The sequence below is a fragment of the Otolemur garnettii genome, unplaced genomic scaffold (assembly GCF_000181295.1).
Source record: "Otolemur garnettii isolate 467f Iridium unplaced genomic scaffold, OtoGar3 scaffold00008, whole genome shotgun sequence".
NCBI lineage: Eukaryota > Metazoa > Chordata > Mammalia > Primates > Galagidae > Otolemur > Otolemur garnettii.
Window position 1 is genome coordinate 1,823,631 of NW_003852403.1, and position 12,572 is coordinate 1,836,202.

The 12,572-nt window shown below is 35.2% G+C and overlaps 1 protein-coding gene across 3 annotated transcripts in view; it reads right to left on the reverse strand.

Moving 5' to 3' along the window:
* Window positions 1–2,395: 2,395 nt before the first annotated feature.
* Window positions 2,396–12,572, reverse strand: part of CCSER2 (coiled-coil serine rich protein 2) — a 188,528-nt gene continuing 178,351 nt past the window's right edge. For 2 of the 3 annotated variants that reach the window (XM_003783501.3, XM_023509523.1), the window contains exon 10: window positions 2,396–3,347. In XM_003783501.3, coding sequence (XP_003783549.1) covers window positions 2,529–3,347 — 819 coding nt within the window. In that variant the 3' untranslated portion in view covers window positions 2,396–2,528. The remainder of the gene's footprint in view (window positions 3,348–12,572) is intronic. The other variant, XM_012801432.2, reaches the window with a different exon arrangement.

Sequence of the window (12,572 nt, forward strand, 5' to 3'; positions counted from 1 at the left end):
ACTTAGAATTTACATCCTGCAACTGCCTTCACTGATTTCACAGGAACTAAGAGAATAACTGGTCTGAATCCCTGTGGAGGAAGACTTGGCACAGAGCTGATTTACAGAAGCAATAAACAGAGATCAAGCCAACTGTGAAAAGTTGATCTCTGATTATTCAATAGAGCTACGTCTTTGCATCCAATGCTGACTTAACATTTACTAAGGAGCAGACAAGCATGATATTCTCGCAGTTTTTAAAGAAAACTGTAGGCAAGCATCCTAGATTTTTTTCTCTTAAAAAGATTATGCTTCGTAATTATATTGATGAGCCAACCTTCTGCCAAGATTAAGACACAACAAGGTACAGAGAAATTGAACTAACAGGTTAACATTTCATCAGGGAGAAAACAAATACAGCAGGTAAAATAAACAAATTACTGGAGCCAACATTTTTATGTACTAAATAAAGACATTTCCCTCAGACTAGGAACATAAAAATAAATTAAAAACTTTTAACTTTTCCCTTAAGAATAAGGCCAACTTATAAATAATGTTTCCTAAGTGTGTATATATCAGCTTCTAAATAAACCAAAAACCTCTTAAGTCATTATTATGTTTTACTTTAGGGAAATATGATAACACCCAATTTGCAATATATGAGGTCAGGGTTTTTCCTCCTTCAACATGAAAGACCACACGTACCCACTTGTAGCTGCAGCCATGATGGCTCATCTGCACGAGGAAAGAAGCGATTGCTAATGTGTCTGATGACTACACAAACGGCATCTGGACTATGTGAAGAACTTTCTAAAGTTCCCTGCTACGCCGGAGGAAGTGCTGGCTCATCAGAGTGTAATGCTAGATTTGTGTTGCTCGTCTGTTATCAAATTCAAGAATGGTTTGTATCCATTGAACAGCAAATTCACTTGAATGGTTCTCTTGACAGGTAAGGGAAGACCACATCAAAATGGCAGCAAACACTTTTGAAACTTAAGGATTTACTGTTGTTTCTTTTTTAAGGAATCATTAGAAATTTGAGTGAATTTTTGGCCATAATCCCTTTTGATATATTTTTGGTTAGCTGCTTAAAATAAACATTGATCTTACAAGGTCATCTTTCTGAATGATACTCATTCAATTAAAGCAGCTACATCTTCACAGCCTAAAGATGACATGATTTGAGAGAAAAGGAAAGCAAATTTACTGAACCATCTGACACATGGCCCCAAAGCATGATCAAGTTCGTGCACATGGTTGCTTGGAGGTTCCACAGCTACCTTCTATAGCACATTAAAATAAATAGGTATATTGCCTTTCAGTACCTTTTCATAAAACATAATTTCCCATCTTTGATTCTCTTTTCCTTCCAAAATCTACTTTCTCAAGAAATTGTCATTCAAATATATATCAACAGAAATGGGAAACCTAGGACACTCAGAATTTAAAAAAAAAAAAAAAAACTATTATGAATTCCAGCTTTTAAGATAATCTTAAATTCTTAATTTTTCTCAAAATATTTTAACTTGTTTTGCTATAGAAAATAGTTTTAAATTCCTAGATATAGGATGTTTATATCCCATGAAAGTTTTGTGCAAATGTTTCAAGTCTATTATTCATCTTCTGATATTAGCAGAAAGTCAATAAATATAAATATTATGATTAAAGACAATATAAAATAAATGCCATGGAACCTTAAATGACTATAATGGACCCACATACCTACAGAGTTCAAAACTGAATTACCAGCAAAACTCAAGCACCAGTATATGTTACAAGTGGATACATCTTTAGATACAGGCTTCAAGATGTATCTCAAGCTTTCCAAAATTTACCCAGTAACAAATACAAACACAAATGAACTGGGTTTTTGTGTGTGTAAAACAAGATGTTAAAGCAACATATAATTGGTTTATATATAGTAAGAAACATTTTTAGCTTGGAGAACTTTCTGAGAAATGAATAGTGACAGTAGCTTACTCATCCTAGCAAGAAAAAATAAAACTTACATAGACCTTCCATTAAAAGCCTAATCTCCTTTATTCATCACAAAGCTTTTGCATAGACCTTTTTAAATACACAAACACTAGCCAGAACTCTGCTTACCAGACCATCATCTTCCATTATCACTGCATATTTAAAATAGTAGCCATATTCACAGGAGGGACAGTGAAAAGAGGTGAGGTTCTAACAACCACAATAAACACAGACCTTAACAGGACTAAACCAGCAAAGCACATTTCTTGCCCGCTAAGTAGAATATTATGCATTTGCTAATGTGCACATCTAATGTGATGACATGATTAGAGCCTGTGGCAGGCCTCTTTAATAGGTCAGCAAACTTTTGTGTTTACCTGAGACAAGTATGTTCAAATGGCATGTACTTCAACCAGGATATAAAATGGAAGAGCCAAACTAGTAGAAGCTTCCACATTTTAATTTTAAGATTTGCAGGCTTTTCATGGAACCTCCACCTTTGTAGCAAACTGCACATAAAGCTATTACAGAATAGTTTTTTAAAAACCAATTGGCAGGTGATGGCTACATACTTAATGTATCTTTGGTTTAGGAAGACGAGAATATCGATTAGAGGCCAAACAGTCCCCAGAATGCAAACTGCCATTTGAACTCTGCATGATTTCTTTTCGTTGTGTTAGTGGCCTTGGGATACTTGTCTTGGCCTGGAAGCTTTGGGGCTCGAGTTGGGAGCTGCTTATTTGTTTTTGTTTGAAAGAGCCTGAAGGAGGACGGAGCTTTGATGCTTTCAGATTCGGATTATTTGCAAGATTTGTTTGACTAGATGTTGGCTGAAGTTTTGTCGAATTACATGTTGTGACTACCGGTGACTTCTTACAAGTGGGAGTCCTACTTGGAGATGATTCAGAAACTGGAGGAGGTACCAAAGAATTCAAGATGGATGGTTTTAAAAGCTGCAAGGACTTGGACTGAGACGGATAGCCCACTGGCAGAGACTGATTTCTTCCAACTCTCTTAACCTGGTCCACTGTACCTGACTGGGAAGGTGTCTGAAGGGAAGTAGGTACAAACTGCATGTCATTTATTTGATTATTTGCCAAATGATAAGGCTCTTGAGCACCCACAGTCATGTTCAAGTTTCCTTCAGAAGATGTACACTTAGCCACATCCATAGTGAATTTTGAGCTTAACGAAAATGGCTGGTCTTCCAAACCATAGTTGCTTTCTTCTTGCAAGCCATGTGTAAAGCTTTCGTCCAGAAGTGCAATGCCCTGACGCACGCCCTGGGTTGTGCATTCACTGTGGGCCTCGATAGGTTGCGGCTTTATTAGTTTTCCCTGGGCATAGTCTGTGGGTCTGGGAAGGCTGCTGGAAGGCTGTAGTACTTGAGGCTGTTAAAATTAAAAACAACATTAGCAATAATCTATTTTAGAAATGCTACCCATAATTAATATAAATTAAGTTCCAATAAGGCTGTGTTGGTACTTATTATGTTTTAATATGGAGTGTGGATTTTTAATCAAAAAAATGAATTACAATATTCAAGCAAATTCATGAGACACATAAGAGTGATAATGCAAACAAAAAATGATACAGGCAATAAACACTAAACAAGATACAAAATTAAAAAGGGAAAAGAAAATATTAAAATACTGGTTCATTATGGAAAAAAATGTCACCCTAAGAGAGTCATGAGGTATTTAAAACCTCATATATAAGAAAGCTTGATAGAATGATTTCTATAGCACTTTGGTTTAATCTTCACAAAGTATTCAGATACTGTGATCTTCAGAATATTACTCATTTTAAAGTTTTTTAAAAAATAAAGTTGTACACCATGTTACCAAATGTTATACTTCTGTCAAGATATTACCAGCAGATAAACAAGATTTAGAATAAATATTATATTCTTAGTTTATATGAAATTCTAATTGTTTAAACAAAAACTAGTCAATACATTTAGCTAATGCTAACCTATTCTTAATATTCTTTTTGAAAAGTTTCAGAATAAAATGTTTCAAAGCTTATTTGTTCTGTTTCATTAGTGTTATGGCTGATGTGTGGAAAACAAATCTACTCTAACCAATAGTAAACATCCATTCAGTAAAATTTAAAAATGATCAGCCCTTTGAATGATGGCTAGAGAGTAAAACAAATTTGAATTTGCCTGTAACCAGAACCAAAGCACAGAGGCTTATGATCACAAAGTTCTTCAGGGTAATACACTCTCACATATACTTCTCTGCAGCTCACTGTCTGGTGATATTCTATAAAAATCTGAGGAAACGTGGAATTCCCATTACTTTTAGGCATCCAGTTAAAAACAAAAACCTTAAAGTTATCTTTCACTGGCCTGAATAGTTAAAATATATCCGGCAAGGCCTACTGGCCTGTCCTAATATAGGAATGGTTGCAACAAATGTATAATCCTCCTGCTATCCCCCCACACATACTTTTTATAAAATAGGGTGAGCTAAAATGTCAGAGTTTGGCAAAAGGTTTTGATATGTGAACTTTCAAGGACCAGCTCTTGCTAATCACTTTCTTTTTTAACCCTGCTAATCCACAAGTAAATCTACATTGTATCTCTAATTTCTCCAACACAGGGGGCTGATCTACTGATACTGCATCTTTTGTGCTTTTTCACTTACTTCACCCCCTTGACCAGCACTAGACAATGTCTGCCCAGGCTTAGTAGTCAGGGTTAGATTATGGCAGGGCTAAGAGTCAAGGTCCACTGAGTCACCAAGGGATAAGTGGCACTATGAGGGTAGAGAGCTGGCTTGTTATTTAAGAAAATTTTAAAAATTTAAGAAAGTTTTAAAAAATCAAGACAATGACTACTGAAAATTAATCAGTACAGAGACACATTACATTAACTCATTCTGCAGAATGTACACCACACACAAGCCATCTCAGCTGCTGCCTCAAGCTAACGTCCCAGACTTTAACACCACTGGGTATTTTCATAATAAGTCACCACAGAGATGAATATACTGTCCCTCAACATAAGATGGTACTAAAATTACCACATAATTACATCAATAGACTCTCCCTGGGGTTCCTAAGATAAAAATAACCATGCCAAAGTGATCAAAACCCTTAGAAAAGATTTGTGAAAAAGTAGAGCAAGATCATATTAAACAAACCACAATCTATCAAAGGAAACCAAAGAAGTAACCAGGAAAGAGGCGGCATCAACAAGTGGTAGGCGAAGTGAGGTTTTCCTTTTTCACCTTCAAACACAGTAAAATATTCCAGCCTCAAGTTAAAATCTTCAACTTAAGATTTTTCAAAATATCAGTGATAACCTTAAAAATGACTTTATTGTGGTATGTCTACTGCCAGTAGGGAAAAAAGGTATAAGCCATGTGCTATCAGCAGAAAGCCTAAAAAGCCAGATTCTCCAGGTAAGACCAATAATAAAATACTAAGACAACCAACCTCCAGAAGAAAGCATCATAAAGCGTAAATGAACTTTCACTGTTCTGACTGCCCACATTACTAAATTGACCACTACTCATCAAAGAAATAAGTAGAAACACAACAGAGTCAGAAAGGTATGTTGCTTGTATTAAATGCAACAAAGCTTCATATCAAATATTAAAGAATTAGAAAATAATTTTAAATAATAAAATACTCAGTCTTAACTAAGTATAGTTACATAACTAACTACCATTAGATAAATCTGTACTGTCTATATGCTAAATGTAGACTTTATCTTTTTATTAAAAATTAAGTTTAATGGCAGGATATAACTTATTATTATTTTGAAAACTATACTTGGGAAAATCAATTCCACTACTAGGAAGCAAAAAACGTCTCTTTCCAGAGGAATAAGAAATGACTATAATGTAGGAACTGAGGAAATGACTTGCTCCTGATATGTGGAGATGTTTACCCACTAAAGACTGCACTATCATTAACTACCTGCCAACAAGTTGAACAAGCTACTTCTTAACATCTACCAAGCAAAGCAGAGACATGCTCTCATGGCTTGTTGCTTATACTACAATTTCCCCCAAGTTCTACACACTCAACTGTGTTAACACAAAGGCAAGATGTTAACAATTCATCTTGTCTACATCCACTGCTGCTTCTACAGCCATAAAAAGATGCCCTCAGTTCTGCAGAATGAATGTTAAAAATAAAAAGATGCCATATTCTCATAGATAATGAGACTAATAGGAAGGAATATCAAAGGCTTTCACTTTTAAAATGTCTATTTAGGAACATGTACTGTGCTAGGTGTGGAAAAGTCTGACACTTAACTAATTTGTTCCTATGCTCCAGGAACGTAGTTCGGGAGACAATCAAGTAAAGAAATGATGAGACTGTGCCTCAACCATTAACATATGAGAACAAAAAGAAAACATGTGCCTGACTGGAGAGGTCACAGGAGGCATCCAAGAATCACAGACAATCTGCACTGAGTTTTAAAAGGATGAGTAACATTTTCCAAGTAGACAAGAAAGAAAGAACATTCTGGGTAGTGAACTAGTGTGTGGTAATCATAGAGCCAAAAAAAAAAAAAAAGAACACATGGTACATTCTGGCCACTTCAAATTGTTAAGACTGAATTTGAAAGGACAGAGCAAAAGTATAGGTAAGAGCCAGCTCCTAAAGAAACTCACACCAGGCTAAGTAGCTCTGACTTTCTGCTGCAGACAGTGGGAGACACGACTGGATCAGATTTTAAGTAGAGGAATTTGAAATCCAATGCGTGTTTTACAATCATTACTCTGGTGGAATCAGTGAGGAAAACAACCAGAGGGGATGAAATTTTTTGGAATATGAACAGATAGTAAGCTATCACTAACACCCCAGGTAGTTAAGTTCTAAGGCTCTAAATTTAGGATACTTGCAGAAAAATTAGAGCGTAATGAAAGAAATCTGAAGGTGGACAGGCAAGATGAGGTACCTGCCCTGTACCCTAAAAAGGCCTCTGGGGAAGCTGCCCACTACCCCATGCATTTCATAACCTTAGCAGCCCACAGAGCAGAACCACAGGGCAAAATGAAATCCCGTACTAATGGGGGGACTGGGTTTCAGCAAACTCCCCATAGTCACTCACAGATGAGTAGAACTCTAATCCTTGCAACTTGTGGATGGGGTGGTTAAATGTGAATCGGTTTTGACACAGAGTATATCTTTAATTGGACGCAGCAACTTCAAGTCTTGATTTCATTAGATACATACACTTTAGTACACCATTCTGAGATTTCTCAGATTAAATGGTTTCATGCATCAAGGTCAAGAGTATCAGTAACAAGCATTATTGTAAGGTTGAGCAACGGCATATACCATGCTTTATTCATTTTTTGTTGTAGTTGTTATTACTAGTATTTGGCACGTAGTCAGGAGTAAATATTAATATATATTTACTAGATAAATGAATAGATGAATGAATGAATATTAGTGTTATATTCAAGAATTGTTTCTTTGGCCATAAATTATCAAAGTGACACTTTCCTGTTAAGTCAATAATAAAGCATTGATTAAAAAAAAATACCTATTTTATTTTATTTATTTTTATTTTTTTTGAGACAGAGTCTCATTTTGTTGCCCTCCATAGAGTGCCAGGGCGTCACAGCTCACAGAGAAATTCTTAAGTGATTCTCTCGCCTCAGCCTTCCAAGTATCTGGGACTACAGGCACCCACCACAACGCTCAGCTATTTTTAGAGACCAGGTCTTGCTCTGCCTAAGAGTAGTCTCCAATGGTGAGCCCAGGCAAACCACTTGCCTCAAGTCTCCCAGAGTGCTGGGTTACAGGCATGAGTGACCGCACTCAGCCCCATAAAAACCAATTAAAAAAAAACTTGATGAAAGTCAATCTGATAATAGAAAAATATTATTTTCTTCAAATAAATTTGGGGTTAACAATTTATGTTAAGAAGGATAGCGGGAAGGACTAAATTACATGTTAATTTAAACAACAGTACCTCTCATAATGATCTATAAACTTGACCACCAAATATTTTTTACTTGAAGACATTTCTACGCTAAATGGGTTGGGAAAACTGTCTTAACAAGCATTCAGCTATTTCCCATTTCTAATCCTAATCAAATGTTTATTCACATAGAACACTTACTTAGCATAGGACCTCCCAACACAGTATGTGCGCAATAAATTTCATCTGCAATTATTAAAGGGTCTAAGAATGATGAATTCAAGCCATAGCCCTTTTATAACTGGGTCTTGGAGGGAAAAGACAAATTCTTTAGCAGTATTATAATAAACAAGTTATTACAGAATACCACATATGAGGTTTTCTGAGCTTCAAGTATATAGTTCAATAATATCAAAACTATCTAAATGTTTTAAATCCACAGTAAGCATATATAATATAATACATAAGCTAAAGCTTTGTTCCTTAACTGCTTTCCTGAAGATAAGAACAAGAACTAGTATTATAAAATTCAGAGAGAACTTTCAAATTGTTAGTTGATTTTGAGATGAATCGAAATGATTAGTTGAATCAAATGATTCCGTTTTTTTTTTTTTTTTTTTTTTTTTTTGAGACAGAGCCTCAAGCTGTCCCCCTGGGTAGAGTGCCGTGGCATTTCAGCTCACAGCAACCTCCAACTCCTGGGCTCAAGCGAGTCTCCTGCCTCTGCCTCCCAAGTAGCTGGGACCACAGGCGCCCACCACAACGCCCGGCTATTTTTTGGTTGCAGCCGTCATTGTTGTTTGGCGGGTCCGGGCTGGGGATTTGAACCCGCCACCTTAGGTGTACGTGGCTGGCGCCTTAGCCAGTTGAGCTATAGGCGCCGAGCCCAAATGATTCCGTTTTTAGTCAGATTAATCTAAGTTTGAATCTTGGGTCTATCAATTATTAGTCAGGTATCAAAAATAATCTCATTACCCTGAAATGAAATGTCCAAATTTGTAAAGTGAGGATCATACCAAATCCATACCTCTTGGAAGATACATGCAAAGTACTTAATACAATGCCTAGAATATCACAGAAACTTGGTCTCTTAAGAGAACAGAGTTTCCTTCTTTCCAAGGAAAGAGATCCACACTTTTTTTTTTGCACGTATACACGCATACATGATCTCTAATTATTGTGAGATCCCTAGGTGGAAAGTATTGTCCTCTTTTTTTGTTTTTTAATAAATGAGGAGTAAATTAGAGTTAAAAGAAGTTAAATAACATGTTCAAATTTATACTTTAGCAAATAGCAAAGCCAGAATTGGAACCATCTGAGAATTTATTAAAATGCAGTACTAACATGTATTTTTCTATGCTATTTGGGTATTTCTGATGAGTTCACAGGCTTTCAGAATACTCAATTTAGCCAGATGATTAAGTTTTAACTTATATGAAAACTATAGGTATATTAGGTATATTCAACACCAACCTTCCAGTACTAACTTTGCTGGATAATGCCCTATTACCCTCTTCGCTAATCTAGCCTACATGGATTAACTCTCAGACACCAAACTCCAGCCACCCAGTATAGCAGTATTTCTGAAGAAAGGTGGATCCATAGTCACCCCTGGAGTGAAACATGCAAAAAGACAAATTAGCACCCCATCATGAAGCAAAACTCTTCACCTTTACTGTTTCATTAACACTTCAAATCTAACATTAGCATATGGAAAAGCACTCTTGCCAGTTTTTGTAAGTATTCTTCTGGATCATTAAGCAAAAAGACAGCAGCTAAAAAGTCAAGCCTGAATTCAGTAAAAATATGTTACAGTGTACAAAGTAGAAAGCAAAAAATGTTATAGATTATAAAAATGGTATTATTACACGACAGATATAGGAATTACCTAAATTTCTGAGTACCTTTGAGTTTATTGTTATTATTAAAAACATTTTAAAGGTAAAAAGGAAGACTGAAATGGAGCCATCTGTTATCATGCCCGTAATTTCATGCAGGCTCTGACATGCATCATGCAACTGGAAAAAAATTAAAACAAAAAGTGATTATGAGGAAGGTGGTAGGAAAAATCCAAAATTGTACTGTACCACGCTTTGTCAGAGAAGTAATGGACTAACTTCTCAACTCCTTGCCAATAGCATAATGGGAGAGCAGAGACAAGAAAAAGACAGGACAACGGCATCAGAGACCACACACAACACCAAGGATTGCCATGACTGGGTAGCAGCCAGAGTATTTGCTTTGCAATTGCTATGTTTTTCTAGTCATTATTATTTTATTTAATGTATTTGTATACATTAAAACATATTTTAATAGGTTCATACTTTCTTACTAAAGTAGTTTGCAAATAAGTACAAATATTCATAACCACAAGAAGGTGTATGTAAAATTCCTCATACGTAACAGCACTCACTCAAAGATTCTTAACAAATAAAATACTGAAAATGAGTCTGACATTTAATATTCATACTCCAAAGACCTAAAAAGGTTTAGCCAAAAGTTATCAATCCCTTATGAAGAATATAAAAAATTTGTAATAATTTCAGAGCTTTCTACACATTACAAAACTAAAAAACTTTGTTTACTTTTATTACTACTACTGCATTAAAGACCACTAAAGGTATAATCTGATGTTAATGTGATAAAATTGGAACTGAGGCTCCACATCACCATAGAGATGGAAGACTTAACTGGGTCCCTAGTAATATACATGTAACTAGATTCTGTGACTTCTGCTGTAGAGTTCACATGAGGCCAATCAGAGCTCACATGCTTCTCAGGAACCAGGAATGTTCTTATTTCTCTCTATCTTGGAATGGTGCCTCTAGATCTCAAAAACCTTAAAGAGAATACCTGGTTGATAAGTATAAATTATTGATAAATAAATTCTGAAATAAGTTCAACAGCATTTCTAAGTTGATGACCAATTAACTTTTTTAAAAAATTATCAAAGTAATCAAGAGTGATCTAAACAAACATTTACTACAGGGGCACAATCAGTGTAAGGTGATTAATTTCATGGGTCTATATCTCAAAGACACAGGATCCATTAGCATCTACCTTGTGGATGCAGAGTAGCACAGAAAAAAACCTAAACAGTATGAAAATAATACAATTCCATTGGTGTGACCAATATTCATGATATATTTATCCAGGGTAAGATACTGCAAACACTATGGTACAAAAACAAATAATGAATAAAGAAACAATCTCCCAATCTGTAGAGCAGATGGTAATAAAAGGCTTATACAGAAAACACAAACTGCTGCATTTCTCATAATTGTAAGGTATTGCAAGAAACTAACCCATGTCCCCATCTGTGGGGAACGCCTACTGGACCATGAGTTAGATGCACATTTCTAGCCAATTAACTGATGGCTGTAATAAATAGCTGCCAAACTGTACACGGTACCACATTCTATGTTAACTGTATTTAAGTAAAAGTCAGCTTACCGTAAAATTGAATTAGTTTTTATGGAGTTACTCTAATTTGCATTTCATCTCCAGAATATTTTATTTTTATGAAAAGTCACTCCCACAGCTAATTTCTAAGGAAGCAAAAGCTATCCTTACATATAAAATTGATTTTAGTCATCATGTTGGAGTCAATCAGACTAAGCCATATAAATTTATATCTTATAAGCATATTTGACAATTCCACAATATACCTCAACTGCCCATAGAAAGTGTATACCCTTTGATTAAGTCATATCCTTCCAAAAATCTACCTAAGAGAGATGCCCACACTGATGTATACACAAGGATAAACTACATTGCAATAGTTTCTCTAACTAGAAACAACATCAATGCCTAACTATAGGAAAAAATTAACTTATACTAAGTCCACATGAAAATGCATTATCATGCAGCCATTAAAATGCCAATTAAAAAAGCATTTATTATATAATAAATTTACATATATAATGGTATTATGTGACAAAAGCAAAACAAAAACCTTAAAATATATAATATTTCAACTTTATAAAATAAAGAACTTCTAAAAGGAAATATATCAAAATGTGTTTCTGTATATTATAATTTCTCCATAATGAGCTACTAGATTGCTGTCATAAATAAGGAAAATATGTGTGTATGTATTTATATATTATTATTATTATTATTTTTTGTAGAGACAGAGTGTCACTTTATCACCTTTGGTAGAGTACCATGGCATCCCACAGCTCACAGCAACCTCCAACTCCTGGGCTTAAGTGATTCTCTTGCCTCCCAAGTAGCCGGGACTACAGGTGCCTGCCACAACGTCCAGCTATTTTTTTCTTGCAGTTTGGCTGGGGCCAGGTTCAAACCTGCCACCCTCAGTATATGGGGCCGGCGCCCTACTCACTGAGCCATAGGCGCCACCCAAAAATGTATATTTTTAAAGAAAGGGTCAAAGTATTCATAGTAAATATTTAAAGTTTACATTGTGAAATCAGAATGGAATTTAATTCTGGTTTGCTCACACTTACTCTGAGCAAATCACTACATTATTCTGGTTTTCTTAATTTATGTTTTCCTTATTATGAAATAGAATAGTAATAGTTCTTTGTGTTGTCACGAGGCTCAGATGGTAATTTAAATAAAATGCATAGAAAAGTACTTGAGACATTAAAAATGATAATAAGCATTCAATCAATATTAGTTTTTTTTCCCTTTTTTAAATGTATGACTAAATTTTTTAAAAGGTAGATGTTTTCTATATGATAATATATGAAAATTAAGT